General features: G+C 34.0%; 1 protein-coding gene across 1 annotated transcript; it reads right to left on the reverse strand.

Annotated features, from left to right (window-relative positions):
• Positions 1 to 452: 452 nt before the first annotated feature.
• Positions 453 to 27912, reverse strand: LOC128238036 (chitin synthase-like). The gene is made up of 14 exons (XM_052953603.1): positions 27903 to 27912; positions 26817 to 26921; positions 26588 to 26703; positions 25389 to 25491; positions 24730 to 24930; positions 22993 to 23092; positions 21932 to 22008; positions 20270 to 20617; positions 12806 to 12869; positions 11900 to 11976; positions 10319 to 10411; positions 9973 to 10041; positions 4693 to 4821; positions 453 to 616 (listed from the first exon to the last, which is right to left on the reverse strand). Exons 1-14 carry the CDS (start codon positions 27910 to 27912, stop codon positions 453 to 455), a joined length of 1656 nt encoding a protein of 551 aa, XP_052809563.1.
• Between the last annotated feature and the right edge of the window lie 68 nt (positions 27913 to 27980).

The following is a 27980-nucleotide window of genomic DNA, read 5'->3' on the forward strand; positions in this document are numbered from 1 at the left end:
GTTTCAGTAATACAAAATACTCCCTTAATTTTGAAAAAAACAACAACACATTTTAGAAAAGAAAAATAAAGTTAAACACTAAATAAAGACTTATCGTATAACGATAGTGGTCCAGCTTAAATTATAAAGTTAAAGATTAAACTGGTGTGAATAAATTAACGACAACCGAATATATGATATGATAATTTTACTTCATCCATGTGTATTTCCATTGGCTGTAGCAGCAGAAACCGCTGTCGTCTGGGACTCATCCTCAATATATGGCCCGGAATTAACATAACTGGGTTTTCCCATGCCGATACAAATAAAAGGTGAATTTCGAGCTATTGAAATTCATGTAACAGTCCAATGACTCTATTGTTTCCGAAGTAACGTGTGCATATTACAACAGTTTAACTTTGTTGGTACCGTAGGATTAGGTTGGGAAAACCAGAATATCTGTAATTCCGGGCTTAAACTATTGAGTCGTGTGGGGTTTTATTCTTCCGTGTCGTCGAGCCGTCTAGGGCCCTATTCTTCCGCGCGATGAAGTGTACAAACGTGCCTATTCGATGACGAAGCATGGCTAGGAACTGAAGAGTCAGCACTATCAGAAATATCGTCAGTACAAAAAGACCTGAAATGGTAAACCAATACAGTTTTGCAGGATGGCGTAGGATATAGTTTATATTAAAAGATGTACTCTTACTCCCAAGTAAGATTTACTACAATTAATGCAATTGTTTCAATATACCAACAAGAATGAATAAATGTCGAAAACAATGGTTCGTACAAAGGATACCGAGTTAAATTGGAAATAAAGGTGCAGAAAACGTGCTATTTCTCCTTTATGAGACGATAGTAGACCACAGTTAATATTTTAGCACTCACCAATCAATTAATATGTTTGCGCTTTCAGCTATTCAATACAGGATTACAAACTTGATTTTAGTAATAAATGTTGGCCATAAATGCATTATTGAGTAAGTAGTTAAAGGTTTATCATTTAAAATTTATGTTTGTTTTACATGTGTATGTATTGATTTTGATTAAGAGTGTCACTTAAATTTATTGCATAATAAACATAAATAAATAGTAACATAGCTGTAATGAAGTTAAGAACATATAAACCCTAAGTAGGTATGTTTTAATATTACTCCGATAAACTGCATACCAGTAATAAGGCCACACTAAAATTGATGTTTCGTTCCGCGGATTTACCGCTCCTATTTTTTTGAAAATGTAAAAAAATAAATATTTTTTTTTGTGCGCCCGCACCAACATTTTGATCGCTGTCCAGATTTGTTTCACGTAAATATTTTTTAAAAGGCCGAAATGAATCGATTATAATTGTTCTACGCTAGTTTACGTGTTTTTGTAAAGGGAAGTTACCGACGCGTGGTGTTTTTATACTGTATATCGATCGGTTTAGCAATGTGCGTGAAGTTAGCACCGCAGCACCGCATCACCGCAGCACCGCGGTGATATCACCCCAACCACGGTGCTAACACCGAATCACCGGAAATTTAAACAAAGTATATTTATAAGTGTTATATTAGTATAGCACAGGAGTTGCTCTCGGTCAAGGCATAGGTCACTGAACTGCGATTTTGGGCAGTCTGCGGAATTTCGGTCGCATAATGTGACAATATGTTATTCAACTATTTATAGCTGATAAACCTTAAAAAAATTAAGGTATCACCGGAAGAAATATTAAAATTTTGATGGAAAATTCCTAGGGTATAAGCCTAAAAGTATCAAAAACAGAAACCCTGCCTAAAATCGCAGCCCATTGACCTATGCCATGACCTAGGTTAAGGCCTAGGCTACATTGTGGTATAAGTGTCACTGGTCCCCAGTCTCATTTTTAAGGTATCACCGCTACACATAATTGAAATTTTGATGGAAAATTCCTAGTGTATTAACCTAAAAGTACCAAAAACAGAAACCCTGCCTAAAATCGCAGCCCATTGACCTATGCCATGACCTAGGTTGATGCCTAGGCTACCCTCTGGTATAAGTGAGAGTGGTCCCCTTTCTCATTTTTTAGGTATCACCCCTACACATAATTGAAATTTTGATCGAAAATTCCTAGGGTATTAGCCTAAAAGTATCAAACACCCAAAGCTTGCCTAAAATCGCAGCCTATTGACCTATGCCATATCCGAGGCCTAGACTACTTTGTGGTATGGGTGTCAGTGGTCCCTTTTCTCATTTTTAAGGTATCACCGCAACAAATATTCAAAACTTGATGCAAAAATTATTTGGGTATAACCCTAAAAGTATTAAAAACACAGAGCCTGCGAAAAAACGCAGCCCATTGACCTATGCTTTAACTTAGGTTGAGGCCTAGGCTACACTGTGGTATAGGTGTCAGTAGCCCTCTTTCTCATTTTTAAGGTATCACCGCTACACATAATTGAAATTTTGATGGAAAATTCCTAGGGTATAAGCCTAAAAGTATCAAAAACAGGGACCCTGCCTAAAATCGCAGCCCATTGACCTATGTCATGACCTAGGTTTATGCCTAGTTTTCTCTCAGGGTTACGTGATAGTGGTCCCCTTTCTCATTTTTAAGGTATCACCGCAACAAATATTGAAAATTTGATGTAAAATTCTTTGGGTATAAGCCTAAAAGAATTAAAAACCCAGAGCCTACCTAAAATAGCAGCCCATTGACCTATGCCATGACCTAGGGTGAGACCCAGGCAACACTGTGGTGTAGGTGTCAGTGGTCCCCTTTCTCATTTTTAAGGTATCATCGCAACAAATATTGAAAATTTGATGTACAATTTTTTTGGTATAATCTTAAAAGTATCAAAAACCAAGAGCCTGCCTAAAATCGCAGCCCATTGACCTATGCCATGACCTAGGTTGAGGATAAGGCTACACTGTGGTATAGGTGTCAGTGGTCCCCTTTCTCAATTTAAGGTTTCACCACTACACATAATTGAAATTTTGATGGAACATTCCTAGGGTATAAGCCTTAATGTATAAAAAGAGACCCTGCCTAAAATCGCAGACCAGTGACCTCTGTCATAGCCTAGGGTTATGCATAGGCTACACTTTGGTATAGGTGTCAGTGGTCCCCTTTCTCATTTTAAGGTATCACCCCTACACATAATTGAAATTTTGGTCGAAAATTCCTAGGGTATTAGCCTAAAAGTATCAAACACACAGAGCTTGCCAAAATCGCAGCCCATTGACCTATGCCATGACCTAGGTTTAAGCCTAGGCTACACTGTTGAATAGGTGTCAGTGGTCCCCTTTCTCATTTTAAGGTATCATAGCAACAAATATTGATGGAAAATTCTTAGGGTATAAGCCTAAAGATATCAAACACCAAGAGCCTGCCTAAAATCGTAGGCAATTGACCTATGCCATGACTTAGGTTGAGGCCTAGGCTACACTGTGGTATATGTGAGAGTGGTCCTTTTTCTCATTTTAAGGTATATCAGCTATAAATAGTTGAATAACACGGGGCTTATTGTCACATTATGCGACCGAAATTCCGCAGATTGCCCAAAATCGAAGTTCAGTTACCTATGCCTTGACCGAGAGCAACTCCTGTGCTATACTAAAATAACTCTTATAAATATGCTTTGGTAAAATTTTCGGTGATTCGGTGCTAGCACCGTGGTTGGGGTGATATCACCGTGGTGTTGCGGTGTTGTGGTGCTAACTTCACGCACATGCATAATTTAATGTTCCATGTGTTGTCAATAGTCGTTAAACAATGCTTTTGAAGACACGCATTACATGCAAAATATTGATAGAAAATTAACTTCGAAATAATTGTAGGTACACCACGTACACGATTATTATATATCGTTCATGTTTAGATGTATGCTTGCACTTTGGTGTCAAATGTAATATATTATATTGACTGTCACCCGTGATCACAATCTTTTGTTGTAAATAAAAGAATATTGCTTGTGAATCTTGTTTGATTTTTTTTTTAAATTAAACACTTAAAAACTACGCATGCCGTTGGAATACGACACTTTAGTAAATAAGAACAACTACAGTTGCCTAGCAACCCAAGTGACGTCATACTGACATGTATCGAACTTCAACTGAATGTGCAATTGTTTTACGATAGTAACGTAGATCAACATTTTAATTTGTTGTTTTTTTCTGCCTGATTAAAAGAAAAAAAATCCGAACATCTAACGCCGTAAACGTGACGTTGTAGAACAGAGAACGTTCAGGGAAGTGCTATACGGTTGGCTCATTTGAATGCGTTTTTGTGTATGAAAACATAGGCACATACGAATAAATCTCATATGGTTAAGCTCAGAAATAATTACTTGTCCCAAATATGTAAAAAAATATTTTCGTAAAAAATGTCATTTAAAGCAGGTTTTCTCCTAACGCGAATCCTATATTTTAATGCATGTGTAGTCTGTGTTTGTTGTGATGTGACTGTGCGTGTGCCTCTCGTTCAGTATTCAGTGTGCCTCCTAACAAGGCATTCATTAATAATTGGCTACCGGGATTGTTCCTGTAGTTTGCATTGTATTATTTGTATATCAAAACAACAACAATAGCAACAAATTGGTATTTTTGTACCAACATTATGTATGCTTGTGTTATTGTTGTATCGATATGAATGATTCATGTCTGTTTTCTTTAATCAGATGGCCAGTTTTCCAGGTGATGAAACTCACTTCAATCTTGAGCATGTCCTAAACAATCAATAGATTTGTATACCTATGGGGTTGCTTCCGACCACCTTGAGAAGTTGTGCGTTGTTTGCCATGGTAATGATGAGGATCATCCACAGCGAGTTTGAAATACTGAACAACAACAGCCACGTGTTCCGCAGAGAGACTAGGTTTCCTAAATGTTATACAAAGCATACACTTAATTATATTTTAACTGTTCGAATGCACTATTCTGATGACTGGATCTTAAACAATATGTACAAGTGTGAAACGCCGATTTAATCTAGGTGAGGAACTGAATCATGGATATCAAAGTATATAGAAACTGCCTGCGGATGCGCTTTATTATGGAAGCATCGATGTGTTGCATCGATCCGTCCGACTATGATCCGCAGTCGTTCCTTCGCCCGTTATCCCCTATTGCGGCAAAATACTCTTTCATTGACATCGCAAATAGTAGATGCACTAATTGCCATTTTGGGCTGGAATGAAATCCATCAAAAGCGTTCTTCTCAGAAACACACAGCCCAATCTTAAAATGTTTTGCAAGAAATTTCATAGGATGGCCCACTCGCAATGTAAAAAGCCGCCAAGATTCGACTCGAAGTTTGTTTGAGTTTTGACATACGTTTTTGTACTTAGTGCAGTCGGGAAGAGGGTGAGGGGGGGGGGGGGGTGATGTTATTCACAGGAATATTGTACGGATATAACCTTAAAGTGTTATTGTATCTGCCTTAAAAATGATTTTATTCTGATCGATTACTATTATTTTGTTGCGAGTATCCGTCATTAAGCAGATTGTGAACCAGCATCCAATTGACGTACATTGACTATGAAAATCTGCCAGGTTCATAGCATTTTCATGTCAAACAGGTCGTTTGGCATTAACGGCCTAATTTTCATTTGTGAATACTGCATTGTTTTTAACAAAGTCACAATACGCGAACTTGCAAGTATAAATGAAAACAATCTCATTTTAAAATTGCTCCAAATACTTCACGAACAATATCTATTGCACATTGTAAGTTTTTCATTTCAACCGTATTGAGAAAACCTAGATTATAACGGATATTCCATGTTAAAGGAACCCGCAGTTTTAATAATAGATTTATAAAAAGAACAACTTAAAATATGTAATGTCTGGCTGACCGCATAAATTTTGAATTTGAGATAGTACTTGAATCGGAAATCATCAATCGGATAAACCAGACATTTCATCGAAAACAACCTGGGATGTATGCCGGAGCATAAGTACAAGAAGTTCATTAAATAAATAACAAGAAACGCCGCAATGCGACGAAACCAGGTTTTTAATGATCGACAGAACTTCAGCCTGTGTCTGTTTTTCTAATTTTAGTAACAGTGACATTGACCCTAGGGACCCCAAATGCAATCCATTGAAAGGTATCCATAAACTCTTCCTATAGACCAAGTTTGGTCAAGATATGTCAACCCTAACTAAAGTTATTCAGTTTTAACCGTTTTTCTACTGTTAGTAACAGTGACCTTGACCTTAATCCTAGGACCTTAACGCAATTCCATGAAAAGTACCCATAAACTCTTTCTATAGATCAAGTTTGGTCAAGATATGTCAATCCTTACTAAAGTTATTCAGTTTCATAGGTGAACTTGACGCCGCCCGGCCGCCCGCCCGCCCGCAAGAACAACGACGTGCGTCATTCTAATAACCAGGTTTCACGAGACTTATTTTGATGCAAACCATCAAAGACGTTGCGAATGTTTTTGAAACGTGACTAAAAGGAAGCATATGCATGAAATCAGCACACCAAGTTTGAGGTACGTGGAAATAAGCATTTTTCAGTTATTATAAAAATCGGATTTTCAGCTTAATGTACCATGACCTTGACCTTTGACCAACTGACAACAATTGTTAGGGTACTGGCCATGTTTGAGGGATCTCTACCAAGACCCGCCACTGGATCGTAATGTCTATTTATAATAAAACAAAAATTTACACAAATGTATGTATACATATCTATGTATCTCTTTTTGAGTAAATATTATTTAAAATCAATTAGATTTACCTTCAAGTTATTCACAAATATACAAGATACATTTTTTTATATATCCAATATTAGTATATACATGTTTGTTTATAAAGGTTGTTTTTTATTAAACATATTTTTTTAGTTTTATTTTACAATTATAATGTTGCTGGTCCATTTTGATCACGTGACCCTCAGTGGTACAACATTGAGACCTAATCCAAACTGACGCCACGCAAAGTCAATACTATTAATGAACTGTAACGTGTTAACGTGTAATTCGTATTACTAAGTTCAAATTTATTCCAAGTGAAGTGTATTATTGCACATATAATTAAATTCCCTAAGAGTAAAGACATTAGGTTGAACTGTTAATTTGAATTTACATCGCGATCTAATTGCATCGTAGTTAAATGTAACCAATTCTGACATTGTAAACAGTCCATAAACATCCGAGGCTCTTTTCGATGGAAAATGGCGGAGAATTTCTTTAAGTTATTTAGAACTCATTTGTGAGAAATAATTATAAATATGGAATACGGAAAAAAATATTTACATTCGTCATACTATTTTCATTCCCTTTGAGAAATTATTTTCAAGCAATAAATGCTTCACCTTTTCATGTGGACATACTGCAAATGTCAACCCTAATTAAGAGTAATCCTCGTCAAAGTAAGGTGAATAAGCATGAGTGAGTAAAATAGCCATCCTGAGCTAAGATGTTAAAAATGTGACGTTGCCGACCATTTATGTTCCTAATAGCCGTGTTAATAACTCAAATTGACCACGAAATAGTCGTTTTAAAAAGTCCGAGTGGTTTGACAAAGCGTGCCGAAAAGCTAACTTGTTATACACAAATGCTTAATATGTCTTTAACTGTGAAGAAAATTATAATAACAGATCGATTATGACTGAATATAAAATAGCCTACACAAGCGATTAGTTAAGCGCAAACGAAGAGTCTACGAAAACAGTAAAATAAAGGGAATTGATAGGTTGAGACATTCTAAGCCACGTGATTTTTGAAAACTGTTTAAAAAGATTAAACATTGTACAATCAGCAATGTTTCGATCGATGATTTCAACAATTATTTTTATCATCGCAAAATGAAAAACAGAAGTAGTTTTTTTTAGCAATAATCATGATTTTTGAATATCAATTGTAGATTCGAGGAACTAAATAATCCTATTACTTATGAGGATATAAAAAAAGTACTTAAATCACTCCAGAGGGGTTCAGCGTTTGGTAATGACCAATTGTTAAATAAGTATTTTATCGAGACAGTTGATATTCTGTTGTCTCATCTAGTTGATTTATTTAATGCTATTCTTAATTCGGAACATTGGAATGTTTATTCCATTGGAGTGGTCTCAAAGCATTATTGCTCCTGTATACAAAAAGAACAACTCGAGCAACCCAACTAATTACCGTCGACTTACATTAGTAAGCTGTTTGCAAAGATTTTTACCGGAATATCAAATAAAAGAGTAACTGGCTGGGCAGAAAATAATAATATACTGAGCGATTTGGATTTCGAAGGGGTCGGTCTACAACAGTTGCTATTTTAATTAAACATTTTTTTTTATTAAATTCGATTGTGCAAACACTGTTACATGATAAGAACCTATTGTACTTTTGAAAGTGTTAGTTTACATAGCTTCAGATTAAAGCTTTACAGAACAGGAGTTGATGGGAAAATAGGGACATATGACAATATATATCTTGAAACAGCTGATGATGTTAATTACCTTTGAAAAGTTTTAACTATACCGGGTATTTTGTTTTAGCCCAAGAATCCATAGCATGGAAAGGTCTTAAGGCTTTTTATTCACTTATAAATTAAACAAAGCATTACATTTTTTAGCCTCTAGGGCGTTCTTTGTCAATTATTTAACGCGTTTTGGCCACGTTGAGTCATGGGTCTGAGATGTGGAGAATTTTAAAAATCGAAAGAGATCGAGCGTATTCACCTTAAATTTTGTAAATTTATATTTGGTGTTAAAACGAGTTCATGCAACATGGTCGTTTATGGTGAAATAGGAAGATACCCTCTATACTTGGATAGATATACTAGGATTATAAAATGTTGGTGTAAAACTGTTTCTACCAACTGCATTACCACGAAAGAATTAGATAGTGACATGTTAGGAAGTCCTGACTATCGTAGCAACTGGCCAATAAGGTAAAATCTTTGTTAGATATGTATGGTTTCTCATATTTGTGGTTAAATCCACTCAGTTAATTAAAAAAACAAAACACATTCATATTATGTTTAAGAATAGAGTGTTCGATGTGTTTAAGCAATCATGGTATGAAGGGATACGCAATAGTAGTACTATATGAACATATTAATTAACATTTTAAAATTACACTTTACCTAGATGTTTTACAAAAGACACTAAAAATGTCTTTGTCTAGGCTAAGATTGTCATCTCATAAACTTCATATAGAAACAGACCGATATCGCCGAAATAGAATAGATTGAGCTCAACGTTATTGTACTGTTTGTAATTATAATAATTTAGAAGGCGAATATCATTTTATCATAATGTGTTCTGTATCTAACAACCTCAGAAAAAATGAGTAAATCATTTTATATTAGAAACCCAAGTATGTACAAGTTTATCTACTATCAAAAGACGTAAGCATACTAATTTGCTTAAGTAAATTTATAAATCAAGCATTTCTGTTAAGAAATTCTAATATAAACAACATTGTTTAGATCTTCCAAGTATTATGACATTTGTAAATAGCCTTCAATTACATTTTATTACTCTATTTATTATATATCTCAAAGTTTGATTTTGATATGAATCTCAGTTTTTGATACCTTCTTGTATGTTCTTTAATTTAACTTATTAATTATTCCTTTCTCTTTTCTTTGTATTTATGTCATGTATCGTTGTAACCATACTGACTATTTATATATATGCTCATATTTATTATATTTTGTCAAAAAACTGTTTATATATGACATGTATACGACAATAAACATCTCTGTCTTTTCTGAGCATGATGAATAGATTGATTACGACGAGCATGTATCGCGGTAGCTGGGAACCTCATACATTACTACGTTTATTAAGTAATACAATCTGTTTTTTCCGGTCTGAATAGATACAGTTCCAGAGAGAACCTGCGGAAGACGGCTTACCGGCTATAGTATCGGAGTATCGTAGATTTGATCCGGAGAGTAAATACATAATTTGTCATTTTCCTTTCATACCTTTTTAAAGATTACTTATTTTGTTTCATGTTACATCTGCTAAAAGTTACGCTACTATAAGATTTACTTCTAAATATTTAAACATTTCACTACCTTGAATGTTGGACGTATCTTTTTCTGGCTGTATACGTGGTTGGAGATCCTTCCAGAAGTCGAGCGTCTCTATTTAAGGAAACAAATACATAAAAAGCTAAAATGTACAGTCAGGCAGTCGCCATTAACGCTTATATTATCAGTTTTTAATAAAGCCTGTATTTCATTTAGCTTGTCTGAATTTGAATGCACGATCGCTAAACTAGCGTTGTGTTATGCATAACATTACCATCATGTTGAGCTAAAACTTTGATTCGATAAGCATTAACAATACACAGACATAAAACAAGCCAATTGCTTAAAAAAACAGGATAATTTCAGCACAACCCAATCTATTTTGATCTACCTTGCGAACTTGGTGATTCCTGGGGTCCTTGTGCTTCCTGTGAGTCTTGTGAACTTGGTGATATTGGTGATTGCTGGGATCGTAGTGAGTTAGCTGATAAAAAGTAAATAATTATGCATTAGTCGTCTAAGTTGTATTTCAGCTTCAAATAAGGCTTAATTGGTTTAATGCCTGACTGCCACCAGGATGAAATAATCAGAGAGAAAAATAAGCCGATTGTATAACTATGATAGAATCTCATGTAATGATTGATAAATTCCTGAGGTCTTCATGGTGCATGGTACATTATGGGAAATACCAACGAAATTCCAAACTTACTACATGTATATGCTGATGAGGCAGAAAAGAGGGCGGATCATAGTATCAATGTTGTTAAGAAAAAATAGCAGATCATGTTTTGTAAAATGCACCTTCATAATTATAAGGAGTGTTAAAACTAAGATACTAAAAACTGGAACCCTTCAGCAAATGTTGATATTTGCTCAAACATTTCTTTTGAAGTTCATATTAATCAGCATCAACAGCTTTGTTGTGTCATGATTGGTTGATTGATATAATCACGTGATGTTATCACTGTATAATCAATATGTCCAAATATCACCATAAAAGTATCAATGTCCTCGTCGACTGGTGGTTCAGGTATTTTTTTTTCTATTTTTTCTTGACTTTACCGGCATGGGCTCTCTACCGGGAAAACTATGTAAAACAAAAACTTCTTAGTTAAAAAATGCAAATCATTAGTATATAAAGCAGACATACAGAAAGTCACATGATTTGCAAAGTGCGCGCTAAATTTAGATTTGCTTTCGGTTTTGTTGCATTTTGTTTTTGCGATAAATACATTTTTTCATCATTCTAGGAGTTAAAGAAGTTCATTTGTATATTCATACAAATAAATACATTAACATCACTAAAACATAATGAAACTTTTAAATCAATAAACCCATTGTTCATGGCCAAAATGCAACCAAAAGACGGACTATTTCGAAAACATTTAAGCAATAACCCCACCTCGGGTGTATAGTGGAATAGTATGAAGAAAAACGGTATGGCGCTCAAAGTTATCCAAACATGTATCGAAACAGGAATTAACATTTTAAAGCATATCAAAGTCAAATACAACGAAAGAAAAATATTTATAAATTTCCGGATGCGATTATAATACTGTCGGTGACTTACAAAACTTTAAGGTGTATTTGAATTTGTTGGTGAAAACCCACGTCATGAAATGACATACAACTGTATTTGTATACAGAATATATATAGGCTTTATATGAATAAACAACATGCATAGTTTGACTGAATATAAAACAACATTATTTCCATGTTTTATGTATTTATTTAGGTGTGAATTATGAGAAATAAACTTTCACTTGTGCTAAACGATAAATAAAAATTGAAAAAAGTATCATTATACTTGGGACGGGCATAAGTAATAGTATATGATTGAGAAAGAAATATTGAATAATAAAACCAAATAAATTTATGGCCTAGTTCCTCAATTTGCTCGGCTTATTGTATTATAATGTTTAAAAAATAAAAATGATCTTTTAGTAATTTAAGGCATATAAAGAGTGTTACCGCTGAGCTCTGCAGAGTCTGGCCGGAATTCACCATCGACTAACTTAATTGTTTCTCTCTCTGTTCTTGTTCGCCAGCTTAAATATATATAGATATATATATCGACTATTTTACTTTCATGGCCACTAAACGCCAGCTCCACCATTTAACAGTGGTGCAAAGAAAATGTGCTGTCGACACATTCGTGGTGCAGCTGTGCCTTAAGTTAACTTCTACAAACGTAGTATGATTTATATTTTATTTGATTATTTTATTAAACGGACATATATCGAAAATCGGAGAATGTGGTACCGTGTAAGAATACTTATGCTGCAGGTTGACAACGCTTTCGTTTCAATATTATGCGAACTATGGTGCAAGGAGCATTTTTCCCTCATCGAACTTGTGCATTTTTTGAGATCTGTTTGCATTTAAAGTACACTCTGTTGCTTAAACATACCGTCAGAACATTTGTACACATGCGAATTTAACTGTTATGTTTAGTACTTACACCGGAACACAACACAACTAATAAGCACTTCTTTAAAAGGAAACATGGTGGAGCTGGTGAAAACTATTCCGTATCATCACGAATTTTTCTGTATAACACATGTGTAATAATATAACATTGCTCTATTTCTATTGGTCAGAACATATAGATATATCGAATTATTATGTTAAACAGTATACATTGAGCTTGTCTAGTTCTTCTCTCAAGGCAGAGTTAATGATAATTGACTTACTATATGTAAGATAAAAGTTGTTAACGACTATTCACTTCGTGTGTAAAAATGTGTTTAACGTTGATATATTTTTTTTTAATTGAAGTTTGTTGCTCTAACACTAATTAAAAGCGATGTTTTACGTTGTTGTATTAGTTGACGTATAAATTTACGTTTCATAAAAATGTTTATTATTTTAACTTACACACAAGGCCATCTACATAGCTTTTGCAGCATTCCAGAACACGATGATTCATTCTCAGGTGTTCCTACAGATGTAAAATGAAAAAGAGTTGTAACATTTTTCACTTAACTGTTCAAATGTATTCGAAGAAAAGATATAACAATTATAACAGTGAAGATTTTCAAGAAGTAATTAAGTATATATACAAAAATTTAATGGACTCGATATATCTAAGACGTATGAAAGTCTTAGTGCCTAGACTATGTGACCAACGTTCTAATGTTCTTTTACAAATATGTTAAGTCATTTACAGATTTGTGGAATAAAACGATACTTGTCATATAATAAATTTATTTATTCATAAAACGTATTTATGAACTTAATGTTCAATACTTTGCGTATAAAACAGATATATGTATAATCATCATGCTCGGATACTGCAGCTTACGTTTGTGAACGCGAATTACATTGGATATGACAATTCGATATGGCAGCCCCCATTCTTGACAGGGTGTTATGAAATATGTGACAATATGAAACTGATATTTTCACTGTAAAAGTATTGTTATTTCACTTACTTAACTCCATTTTTCATCGGAAAGCATGAAAGAAATAGAGGATATTTGTTTATTTCAGTGTAAGGTCGTATTTTATTTTACGAGTGTCATAGAAAAAAAAATATTTTCACGAGTGCCGAAATCATTTGTACAGCATAGTACATTGATGTGTCGTTGGTAAACATGTTTAACTTAATATAGCTGAATAGGAAATATCTTTGAGAGGTGTTACTAAGAGAGGTATCATATTTATCATGTAATGTAAATACTACTATATTTTGCTGATATTATCAGAAAGAGAAGAGTACAAAAGCATGGTTTCATACATAATTAGGTCAATCCCTACCCACTTGTAACCCCAAAACCTCTGCCCGGCCACTGTTTATCAAGGAAGACTACCTTGTTTTGGATAAGGCCTATATCAGCACCTACCACTGTGTTAGAATGTTACCATGTTGTTTATGTTATACACTCCTCCAACAAAATATAATATGAACCCAACCGTTTCACATACCTTTTTTTATATAAAAAATATTTATAAACATTAAAGAGTTTTCCAGTTATTCTGTTTTCCGGTAATTCCACCGACCCCTTTCACCACAATTCTTTTCTTGTTGGTATACTCAAACCGGAAATATCTTAACTGAAACTTAACGGGTTATCGTGTGAGCCTTTTTAAATGTTGGGTTACGTTCAGTTCCTACATGATATAATTGATAGTGTTATATGTAATGAATTGTCATTGACTTTTCTGGTTTATCCATTTATTAAAAATCAGATTATTTTAAAAAGAAAATCCTCCTTCGAAACGTTTTTTTTCCTGAGCTTTGATGAATCGGGTCCTACGGTTCGTAAACCAAGGTTTAAAAAACCGTAGCCTAGAGTTTTAGGACGAGTTCTTAAAAACCCATTTAATGTGCCCAAAGGTGTGTTATAACGGTACGAGATGATCGTTTTTGGGGATTTTGGTGTTTACCTTTTCTTTTATCAGTTTATACGATTGTTTCTTTATAAAGGTTGTTTTTTATTAAACATATTTTATAGTTTTATTTTACAATAATAATATTGCTGGTCCATTTTGATCACGTGGCCCTCCATGGTACACCATTGAGACTTATTCCAAACCACTAGCGGATTTAGAGGGGGGCGCATCCGGCGCGCGCCCCCTCTAAAATCGTCAAAGTTTACTTTTTATGTCAATTTAGGAGATAAAAAAATAATAAAATACGCCCATAATGCATCATTTCCAACTACAAATTGTTAATTTTTCTTGATTGCTTAACCCCCAATCCATATGCAAACAGTTTATGCCATACACTTTCGGTTCAGAGGGAGGGGTGCATGTCAAAAGGTTGCGCCCCTAAGCTACGCCCCCTCTAACGTTGATTCCTGGATCCGCCCCTGCAAACTGACGGCACGCGACGTCAATAATATTAATAAACTTTAGCGTACGTGGAGTTTGTATTTCTAAGTTCAAATTTATTTCAAGTGAAGGGTATTATTGCACATATAATTAAGACCCTTAAGAGTAAAGTCATTAGGTTGAACTGCTTATTTAAATTTACATCGCGATCTAATTGCATCGTAGTTAAATGTAAAAAATTCTGATATTGTAAACAGTCCATAAACATCCGAGGTTGTTTTCGATGGAAAATGGCGGAGAATTTCTTTACGTTTTTCAGAAAAATAATTATAAATATGAAATACGGTAAAAAAATATTTACATTCGTCAAAATATTTTCATTCCCTTTGAGAAAGTATTTGCTAGCAATAAATGCTACATCTTTTTATGTGGACATACTGCAAATTTCAACCCTAATTAAGTGAAATCCTCGCCAAGTAAGGTGTTAGGTGATGAATAAGCATGCGTGAGTAAAATACCCATCCTGAGCTATGATGTAACAGTCCGAGTGGTTTGACAAAGCGTGCCGAAAGGCCAAATTGTTGTACAAAATTGCTTAATTTAATATGTTTGTAAATGTGAAGAGAATGATAATAACAAATCAATTATGGTTGAATATAAAACAGCCTACAAGCGATTAGTTAAGCGTAAACGAAGAGACTACGAACAGTAAAATAAAGGAAATTGAAACATTTTAAGCCACGTGATTTTTGGAAACTATTTAAAAAGATCAAAAATAGTACAATCAGCTATGTTTCGATCGATGATGTTAACACTTATTTCTTATAATCGCAAAATCAAAATCAGAAGTAGGTTTTTTTTAGCAATAATTATGATTTTGAAAATATTAATTATTATAATAATATTAAGGAACTAAATAATCCTATTACTTCCTAGTAAATAAAAAAGGTAGTGGGGTTCAGCGTTTGGTAACTTATCGAAAGTGTTTGACTCTAAAAGAACGTGTCGAGTGTGTAAAGTTATTAGAAAACTTCCGTAGTGCAAGAATGTTGCCAAGGATTTTAACTGTGGACGGACTCAAATCAATTTCTTACTTAAACGTAAGCATGAAATTGTGGAGGAATATGAAAGCAATGGAAACCCAAAGGCAAAAAGACAGAGTAAAATTACGGGAAATGTGTATGCACATGTAGTTGTGTAAATGTGTAGACTGATCTGTGGTGTATTTTGTTAATGCTATGCATCAACATTTATTTAATATACGGACTACTTTAAAAAGTGAACTAAAATGTGTATGTACATGTAGTTGTGTAAATGTGTAGACTGATATGTGGTGTGTTTTGTTTATGCCTTGTATCAACATTTATCTATGTATTTTATTTATAAATTTGAAATAAAGTTTTTTATCTATACACATGTATTTGTATTCAACCTTCTTCAATAATATTGAAACAGATGTTATTGATTGTGGTGTGAGGTGGTGGTTAAGATACATACTCCATCTCTGAATAAAGCTAAAGTGGCGGAAATGTCAAACCTGGATTAAGTGGCCACCTGTCTTAAGCAGCCACTTTGGTCATTTCCCAAGGGTGGCCACTTAATACAGGTTTGACTGTAACCAATTGTATTTTATCGAGGCAGTTGATTTTTTGTCGTATCATCTAGTTGATTTATTTAATTCGGAACATATTCCATTGGAGTGGTCACAATACATTATTGTTCCTGTATATAAAAAGAACAACTCGAGCAACCCAAGTAATTACCGTCGACTTACATAAGTGAGCTGTTTGCAAAGATTTTTACCGGAATATCAAATAAAAGAGTAACTGACTGGGCAAAAAGTAATAATATACTGAGCGATTCTCAATTTGGATTTCGAAGGGGTCGATCTACAACAGGTGCTATTTTAATTAAACATTTTTATTAAATTCAATTGTGCAAAAACTGTTACATGATAAGAACATATTGTACTTTTGACAGTGTTAGTTTACATAGCTACTGACTAAAGCTTTACAGAACAGGAGTTGATGGGAAAATGCTTAGAATTGTTAAAAATATGTATTTCAATGTGAAATCATGTGTAAAAATGTAGCTCGTTGTCAGATTTCTTTGATTGTGCTGTCGGCCTTAACGGCCTAGTTTAAGCCTCCTACAAGTGACCCCCTCCCTAAAACTGTGTAGAGTACACAAGTTCTGTGTATTGATCTTAATCTTTATTGCCTTGTGCATCAGATCTCGGAACAAAGTATCCTGCTGTGCAGTTCAAGCTTTATTATAGAAATAGTCGACCTTTTATGGCCCTGAGCCAATAAACAAAAACACCGGAAATTGGCCCCTACTGTGACACCAGTGCATTTAACAGGGGATGCAAAGCAGGGGATCATCATGCCAAACCTTCCTTAAACTAAGCCTTTCAACAAGGGGAAGCAGTATAATATTCCCGGTTTTATTTGCCCTTTTCGTCGATGATCTTCAGCTATTTTTAGATGATAATCCTATATTAGCGGACTTACCGTAGATAATATCACTGTTATACTGATGTTATTTGCCGACAATATGATAGTTTTGGGCAATACTGTTGATGATTTACAAAGTTTTTCATTTGTTGCATGTTTGACTTTTGAAATGGAGACTAGTAGTTAATATAGAAAGGACAAATATGATGTTATTTCGGAAAAGGGGCATTTTACGTAAAACTGAAATAAGGACATATGACAATAAATATCTTGAAACAGTTGATGATGTTAATTACCTTTGAACAGTTTTAACTATACCGGGTATTTTGTTTTAGCCCAAGAATCCATAGCATGGAAAGGCCTTAAGGCTTCTTATGTACTTATAAATTAAACAAAGCATTACATTTTTTAGCCTCTAGGGCGTTCTTTGTCAATTATTTAACGCGTTTTGGCCACGTTGAGTTATGGGTCTGAGATGTGGAGAATTTTAAAAATCGAATGAGATCGAGCGTATTCACCTTAAATTTTGTAAATTTATATTTGTTGTTGGCCGTGTATGGTGTTATAGGTAGATACCCTATATACTTCGATAGATATACTAGGATTATAAAATGTTGGTGTAAAACTATTTCTTCCAACTGCATTATCACGAAAGAATTAGATAGTGACATGTTAGGAAGTCCTGACTATCGTAACGACTGGGCCAATAAGGTAAAATCTATGTTAGATATGTATGGTTTCTCATATGTGTGGTTTAATCCAAACTCAGTTGATTTGAAGAACTGTCATATTATGTTTAAGTATAGAGTGCTCGATGTTTTCAAGTAATCATGGTATGAAGGGATAGGCGATAGTAATACTCTATGAACATATTAAGGAACATTTTAAGTTGAACTTTACCTAGATGTTTTACCATAGACACTAAGAATGTCTTTGTCTAAGCTAAGATTGTCATCTCATAAACTTCATATAGAAACAGGCCGAAATAGAATAGATTGCGCTCAACGTTATTGTACTGTTTGTATTTCTAATAATTTAGAAGGCGAATATCATTTTATCATAATGACTGTGCTTTGTTTATAACAACCTCATAAAAATGAGTAAATCATTTAATATTAGATACCCAAGTGTATACAAGTTTATCTAACTATGTTATCAAAAAACGTAAGCAAACTTATTTGCTTAGGTAAATGTATAAATCAAGCATTTCTGTTAAGAAATTCTAATATAAACAACATTGTTTAGATCTTCCAAGTATTATGACATTTGTAAATAGCCTCCCATAATATTTTATAACTCTATTTATTATTTATCTCAAAATTTGATTTTGATATGAATCTCATTTTTTGTATGTTCTTTAATTTAACTTATTACTTATTCCTTTCTCTTTCTTTGTATTTATGTCATACATCGTTGTGACAATACTGACCATTTATATATATGCTCATATTTATTATATTTTGTCAAGAAACTGTTTATATATGACATGTTTACGACAATAAACATCCCTGTCTTTTCTGAGCATGATGAATAGATTGCTTACGACGAGCATGTATCCCGGGTAGATGGGAGCATCATACAGTACTTCGTTCATCATCCCTTTGTCAGTTGCTCAATCCACCACAGTTTGTCAGAATCTTGACCGTCATTAGACGGTTTCATGAATATAAGTTTAGTTTACTGCATTTCGTTTCAGACACTGAGAAGAAAACACACCTGTAGGTGACGCTTGTTAGTTTAAAACTTCGCGCTTAATAAACGACAATTTGGTCACAAGAGGATTTCATAAGAAATTCGATAGAATATGAACTTCTGTAATATGCTGTGCTACATCGGAAGGCTCCGAGATAATATATCTGGTACATGTCTAAGCCAGCAGGTTGAGATTATCAAATAATTTGTTCAAATTTGCCTTAGTCTGGGTGCCTCCCTATGAGTCGTTCCTTATAAATGGATTGTTATAGAAAAGTAAAATATATTACATTGTTGGTATACCTCGCTGTTGTTTAAAGTATACAGATTCGAGTTTATTAAGTAATATAATATGTTTTTCCGGTCTGAATAGATACAGTTACAGAGAGAACCTGCGGAAGACGGTTTACCGGCTATAGTAACAGGTATATTTGATACGGACAGTAAATACATAATTTGTCATTTTCCTTTCATACCTTTTTAAAGATTACTTATTTTGTTTCATGTTACATCTGCTTAAAGTTACGCTACTACAAGATTAACTTCTAAATATCCTTCCTGAATTAGAGCGCCTCTATTTAAAGAAACAAATTCATAAAACAGCTAAAATGTACAGTCAGGCAGTCGCCTTGAACGTTTATATTATCAGGTTTTAATAAAGCCTGTATTTCATTTACAGGGTGTGTATACAACGTAATAAATTGAGTCATAAATGCTACGTCGGAAGGCAATAATTTTGCTTCGGATTACGACTTTAAACCAAGATAACTTCTCTATTTTTTATCATTTTAAATAAAATATAGCGCAGTCTACGCCGCTTACAGAGCCCCGCCTTCGGTCTTTTACCAGAGTTTGATTGGAAGTTTAGTTTTTTAAAACACTTCGACAAAACTTTTCTCAATACGCCCGTCTGACGGAGCACTGTTAAAAAAATATTTTGGAAAAAGGTTTGTCGAAGTGTTTGATGAAACTAATCACCTTATCAAACTTCTGTAATAACACGAAGGCGGGGCTCTGTAAGCGTAATAGACTGCCCTTTGTTTTATTTAAATTGATGTAGTTAAAGAAAAGTTATCTTTGATTTAAGTCTTTATTTTAGGAAAATGTTGCCTTCCGACGTAGCATATATCACGTAATTTATCACATGGTATACACACACTGATTTAGCTGGTCTGAATTTGAATGCACTATCGCTAAACTAGCGTTGTGTTATGCATAACATTACCATCATGTTGAGCTAAAACTTTGATTCGATAAGCATAAACATTTCGCAGGCATAAAACAAGCCAACTGCTTCAAAAAACAGGATAATTTATTTCATATGTGTAGACAGTGGTGAATCTATTCAGCGCAACCCAATTTATTTTGATCAACCTCGACTATATATTTTAACTGATTGGTATACCTTCGCTTTTACCTTTCTGTGAATTTGATGAACTTTGTGATTGCTGGGATCCTTGTGCTTCCTGTGAGTCTTGTGAACTTGGTGATATTGGTGATTGCTGGGATCCTTGTGCTTCCTGTGAGTCTTGTGAACTTGGTGATATTGGTGATTGCTGGGATCCTTGTGCTTCCTGAGAGTCTTGTGAACTTGGTGATTGCTGGGATCCTTGTGCTTCCTGTGAGTCTTGTGAACTTGGTGATTGCTGGGATCCTTGTGCTTCCTGTGAGTCTTGTGAACTTGGTGATTGCTGGGATCCTTGTGCTTCCTGTGAGTCTTGTGAACTTGGTGATATTGGTGATTGCTGGGATCGTAGTGAGTTATCTGATAAAAATTAAATAATAATGTATTAGTCGTCTAAGTTGTATTTCAGCTTCAAATAAGAATTTAATTTGTTTAATGCCTGACTACCACCAGGATGAAATAATCAGAGAGAAAAATAAGCCGATTGTATAACTATGATAGAAACTCATATAATGATTGATAAATTCCTGAGGTCTTCATGTTGCATGGTACATAGTTATTAAAAAAATAGTATGGGAAATACCAACGAAATTCCAAACTTACTAAAGTCATAAGGAATGTTAAAACTAAGATACTAAAAGCTGGAACCCTTTAGCATATGTTGATATTTGCTCAAATAAAGAGTTTGAAGTTTTATATTATTCAACATCAACGGCTTTGTTGTTGCATAATTGGTTGATTAATATAATCACGTGATGTTATCATTGTATGATCAATATGTTCAAATATCACCATTAAAGTATCAATGTCCTCGTCGACTAGCGGTTCAGATATTATTTTTTTTCTTGACTTTACCGGCATGGGCTCTCTACCGGGAAAACTGTGTAAACCAAAAATACATTTTTTTATCATTCTATGAGTTAAAAAAGGTCAAAAAGGTTAAGAGAGGTCATTTGGATATTCATACAAATAAACAAGTTAACATCACTAAACATAATGAGACTTTAAAATCAATGAACCCATTGTTCATGGCCAAAATTCTACCGAAAGACGGACTATTTCGAAAGCATTTAAACAATAGCTCCACATCGGTGTACAGTGGAATAGTATGAAGAAAACCGGTACTGCGCTCAAAGTTATCCAAACATTTATGGAAAAAGGAACTAACATTTTGAAGCATATCAAAGTCAAATACAACGAAAGAATAATATTTATAAATTCCCGGATGCGATTATAATACTGTCGGTGACTTACATTACTTTAAGGTGTATTTGAGTTTGTTGATGAAAACACACGTCATCAAATGATATATAATTGTATTTGTATACAGAATATAATTATATAGGCTTTACATGAATAAACGACATGCATAGTTTAACTGAATATAAAACAACATTATTTCCATGTTTTTATGTATATGTTTTCGCGTGAATCCTGAGAGAAATACTTTTACTTGTGCTAAACGATAAATTAAAATTAAAAAAGTATCATTATACTTGGGACGGGCATAAGTAATGGTATATGATAAACACACTTGAGAAAGAATAATTGAATGATAAAACCAAATAAATTTATGGCCTAATTCCTCAATTTGTTCGGCTTATTGTATTCTAATGTTTAAAAAATAAACATGATCTTTTAGTAATTTAAGGCATATAAAGAGTGTTGGATTACCGCTGAGCTCTGCAGGGTCTGTCTGGGATACACCATCGACTACCTTAATTATTTCCCTCTCTGTTCTTGTTTGCAAGCTTAAATAGATATATCGACTATTTTACTTTCATGGCCAATAAACGCCAGCTCCACCATTTATCAGTGTTGCAAAGGAAATGTGCTGTCGACACATCCGTGGTGCAGCTGTGCCTTATGTTAACTTCTACAAACGTAGTATGATTTATATTTTATTTGATATTTTTATTAAACGGACATATATCGAAAATCGGAGAATGTGGTACCGTGTAAGAATACTTATGCTGCAGGTTGACAACGCTTTCGTTTCAATATAATGCGAACTTTGGTGCCAGGAGCATTTTTCACATATCGAATTTGTGCATATTTTGAGATCTGCTTGCATTTAAAGTACAATCTGTTGCTTACACACACCGTCAGAACATTTGTACATATGCGAATTTAACTGTTATGTTTAGTACTTACACCGTTATACAACACAACTAATAAGCACTTCTTTAAAAGGAAACATGATGGAGCTGGTGCTCTAGTGATGGTGCTGTCGAGAATGTTTTGCGCCCGAAGTAACATAAAGACTTTTGAAATAAATACAAAATAAAGGTGGCTATGGCTATCTTACATTGTTATACTTGTTATGCCCACCAGTTGCGGAAGCAATACTCATCGCGAACTACCTTAACCAACGTGAAAACTATTCCGTATCATCACGAATTTTTTCTGTATAACACATGTGTAATAATATAACATTGCTCTATTTCTATTGGTCAGAACCTATAGATATATCGAATTATTATTTTAAACAGTATACATTGAGCTTGACTAGTTCTTCTCTCAAGGCAGAGTTAATGATAATTGACTTACTATATGTAAGATAAAAGTTGTTAACGACTATTCACTTCGTGTGTAAAAATGTGTTCAACGTTGATATATTTTTTTAATTGACGTTTGTTGCTCTAACACTAATTAAAAGCGTTGTATCATGTTGTTGTTTTAGTTGTCGTATTAATTTACGTTCATAAAAATGATTGATTATTTTTTTAACTTACACACAAGGACATCTACATAGCTCTTGCAGCATTCCAGAACACGATGACTCATTCTCAGTCTTATTTGATCCATTATTTTTCGTGGCGCTTTCCCTTGTTCCTACAGGTGTGAAATGAAAAAAGTGTTGTAACATTTTTCACTTAACTGTTCAAATGTATTTGAAGTTAAGATATATCAATGATAGAACATTTTCAAGAAGTAATTAAGCATGTATACACAAATTCAATGGACTCACTTTATATAAGACGTATTAAAGTCTTAGTGCCTAGACTATTACGTGACCAACGTTCTAATATTCTATTACAAATGTTTTAAGTCATTTAAAGATTTATGGAATAAATCGATACTTGTCATATAATCAATTTATTTATTCATAAAACGTATTTACACTGCGTATACAACAGATATATGTATACTTATCATGCTTGGATACTGCAGCTTACGTTTGCGAATTTGGCTGGTCAAAGTACGCCTTCGGACTCCACTCACTTTGACCAGCCCAATTGCGTTCATATCCCCGATAATGACATCAATCCCGCAGTTCACAATGACAATATTTTTGGCGGGTGGGGTAAATAATAAATCAGTTTGTGAATTCCCTTGGAAGTTCGTACTACAAAGTCATACAGTTTAAAAAGATATTTGGAGGAAAATAGACCTTCGACTTCATGTTCGATGAGTTGAGTTCCTATGTAATGTATTTTGAACGATAGCAAATGTTGGAAGGTTCAGCTTCAAGTTCAAGACAACGTTTGAAAAAAAAAAGATTTCTATATTATTTCTCATAAACGGTAGGTTAAGTTTGCTTTCAAAAAAACTTTATTATTTTTAGCAACATTTACTGGTTCAAAAGTGATGATTTTAGTTTTGATCAAGGGGAAGTAACTTCCCTTGATTTTAATAGTAGTTCTAAAAGTTGATACTTCAAGTCATTATTTTACAATGATAATATTAAACAGATTTTCACTGTTGTGATTGCATGGACTAAACTCCATATATCATCAAATAGCATGAAAGAAATATAATTCTCCCACCTCAGATAAGTATATCCAATAATTTAATCATGCTAGAAATTTCTATCTTGCCTACGGGCGAAGATAAAATTCCCTTATGGAACTCCTTTTTAATGGTCGCCACATTTAGATTACCTCCCTTGTTGAAGACTGTCGTCTGTAGCATCATGGAAACCTTGTCTTGTGGCAATATTTAGAACGCTAATTAATTAGTTCTCGCTTCAAATGTCACCATAAAACAGTTTTCACGCACATTTCAAGAAATAATGCTTCACTCTCCTAGACTATTTAACTGACTAACTAGTTATCTGTTCCCCGTTGACCTCTCCGTTGATCCGGATAATTAATCCAATACAGAAAAAAGAGTTCTTGCGTTCAAGTATCAATATTTTATTAAAGTTGAGTGAAAGAGAAGAAACGGGTTGTCTTTTTGCATAGAGCTTAACATCATTTTACACTGTATTGCAAAAAAGTATAGTTTTCAGTGTAACATTTGGAAAAATCATTGTCTGTGGAACTGTGTAACTTGGTTGTTTGTAGCCTTATTCCGTCTTGACCTCAGTGTCATGTATTTCTTCTCAATTTTGTGAAATTACCATTATCATAGTTACGGATACATTTTGTGTAGGGTGTTTTTTTAAACAATGTTCACGGCAAAGTTGAGCAATATTTAAACATTTCAATATACATAAATGCTTCTATTTAAACGGTAATTAAGTTTACCCCACGAACGGTCGGTGATGTTACAGAGACTGTAAACCATGAGCACCAAGTAGCCAGCTGGGATTGCTAGAAAGTAGCAAAATCCATAAAGGAGATACCGGAATTCCTTCCATAAATGCATAATCCCTGTTAGTAGGAACAATCCTACCATGATAAACAAGTACAAAGTGGAAGTAGATAAACAGAATCGTCTGTCAATCACTGAAAGAAATAAAAAAATCCCAGCAATCATAATAAATAAAATAATGGAATCTACATTTACAAACCCAGGAGCCACACAATGTTACAATACAAACTACAGGAACAAACACAGTGGACAACACTTCAATTATAAGCTCTGTTTAGTGACACAATGTAAAGCGCCCAAAGACACTGAATCAAAAACATAAACCTACAAACAAACCACACACATATGTAAGACGCATCCACACACTCGGTTTAGAGGCAGATTGCATAGAATGAACAGAAAATAAACGAAATACTTACAGCGCCACAACATAACATAGACGGACAATATAGACGTATATCGTATGTCTAAAATTTAATTATTGAGTTACATACCATAAATCATTATTATTTACTGTAAATCGAAATCGAAATTGAATTTGTACTGATGAATTCAAAGAAATAATGGTAAAAGGAAAGGCATAATTCCTTACCATCCGTATTTGTCCCGATAACATCTTGAACAACCTCTATCAGTATTCCCACCATAACTGCACATATAGTTACAGAGTAGAGGTACGTCAAGAAATTTGCCATCTGAAAAAAACCGTTTGTTTATTTAAAATAAAAGCAGGTTTTTGTACTGTGTAATCATAACTTGAAATATTTGTGCGAGAATAAGCTATTCCCTTGCCGCCTATTATATTCTTTATTAAATTAATACAAAAATGGAGACTGCAGGGACAAGCCAAGCATTCAAACATAAACGAAGGCTTAAAAATGGTTAGGGTCTAGCAGAAAAACCTAAACGAGAGACACACAATACTTCACAAAACGACAAAGGAATACTTCAAATGTATTAATGAAATTGGGTAAACCGCCTCGGAACGGTCAGCAAGCAGAAGTTCATTTAGGTTTAAACTTGTTATTGACAATTGAAAATTTAGCAATCACACAAGAACATGAGAAAACATTATTTAATGGAGACCCAATAGCATCATGTCTATTTGGCCGTTTAAAAATTACAAAATATTATTCAACCTTTGTCTCCTTGCTTGGTCTTGCATTTAAGTGATCAGCGAAAAAAATGATCGCCTCCCTACAAATTTGGTTTGAAGGGCAAGAACATAAATATCTCGATTTTTCTGTCAATTGGTATGGGTTTCTTTGATGCATTCAAAAGCAAACATAATACTTGTTTCCGATTGTCAATGTCAAGGTATGTTTGAGAGCAAAACAGTTAGGCTATAATTGGAATAAGTTGAAATAATTGAATCCAAAACGAAAAAAGTGATTCATTTTAAATAAAAAAAATTAACAATGACGTCCCGATCCCTTCCATTTTATACACTATGAACATAGTGTCTCCCCTATTCAAAAGACAATGCAAATATAAATATTTGAAAATATTAGTAAAAACTATTTATATTGTCGGATTGCGTTTGGATTCAAACCGATGTTTGCATTCCTTCGTAACCCGTGATTTATCAACACATAAAGTAAAGGATAAAATGTGAACCCTTACAAATGGCTATGACTAAAAAATATATTAAACTTTTAAAAGTTGAAGTGTTAAGCCCAGAACAATACTGCGTGACAAATCAGAACAACATTTTAATGTATACCATGTGCATACACTGCGTATCGAGTGTTTTATATTCTTTAAGAATCTAGTTATAATACAAATGTTTACGATCATTTGGGTAGTCTGGGATGCTCGCAAGGAAACAACTGCGTAAATCACGATGAGAAGTATCTGAATAATAGTGCTCCATGTTGTAGAGACACCCCAGGCGTAGACCAACCCTCCTAGAAATAAACAAACAGAATGTACGGAACAATACTGATGATAAAGAATAATGCTTTTCAAAATGCAGTCACAGTTGTTAACCATTTTTATGCTTCATTGGTTATTGTATTACCTGATACCACTAATATCACAGAACTTGGCCCAACGACTGTAGAAACGAGCGTCAATACTTCATACAGCCAGAAAATAGTGCCGATACGTTTGTTCTTATCCTTAACTGCAAGAAAAAAAGTTAATTCAAGTTGTGCACAATAAAACGCTTCCAGAAAGAGAGATATAAAACAGTTCAGTTCTATAATAAGAATAAAATACAAGTAGACGTTGTGTTGTGTAAATGGGCAATCTGGGGTTGCCCTCCGTTTAGACAATAGTGATGTGTAACCGTTATAATTTTAGTTTGTCGTTAATTTGGGTAATACAATATAAGAACACGTGTATTTCTAAATTCTATTCTTTCTTCCCCAAATCAATAAAGTAAAATAATAACAGTTGGATAGGCAAAATTGACAATATCAAAGCTTTTGAAAGGACTTAAACAGAGTTATGGATGAAAGAAAGGTGAAATTACTTTTACCGTTTAAAGACACAATGTGTTGCAGTAATTTTAATTAATGCGTGCTGCCGTGAACAGGTTTAACACCTGTACCGATAGTTTACATCTGGTGAAAGTCACACGGAGAATTACTCAAAGAAGTTTTGAAAATAATGCTGTTCCAATTAATTCATATATTCATTGTGTTTTCCGGCTAGATTTTGAAGATATATTTTCATTATTAGACTAATTGAAGACACAATTTTAAACCTGGTTTAGGCGAGCTATGTTTGTTAGTTGCCTTCGAAACACGTTATCGTACCTCTTAAGAGCTAGTACTGAACTGTTGCTCCGGAATGATGCATTCGTTTATAGGTGATGTTTGTATCCGGTCTTCGTGTACTTGAGACTTAGTTATCAGTGTAAATGTTATTGCTGTTTACTTTATTCAAGTTGATGCGTGCTCTGATGACGCTTTTATTTTTTTAAACGTTGGGACGACCAGTCAAGCCTTCAGCAAAATCGGGCTCTAGTAAATTCTTGTTTCACTGACCGTTTTAATGCGGGTATCCCTTCATTTTTCAGTAAAGCAATTTTAATAAGTGTGTCGACTGTTTGTGGTGTTTGTATTTGTGTATTTTTCTTCTCACTGAGGCAATTACCAACCAAAAACCATGGTTAACAATATAGTATTCTACAAGTAATCAAACCTTAAGCAGGCTGCAATATCGCTTTATGAAATCG

The sequence above is a fragment of the Mya arenaria genome, chromosome 6 (assembly GCF_026914265.1).
Source record: "Mya arenaria isolate MELC-2E11 chromosome 6, ASM2691426v1".
Classification (NCBI taxonomy): domain Eukaryota; kingdom Metazoa; phylum Mollusca; class Bivalvia; order Myida; family Myidae; genus Mya; species Mya arenaria.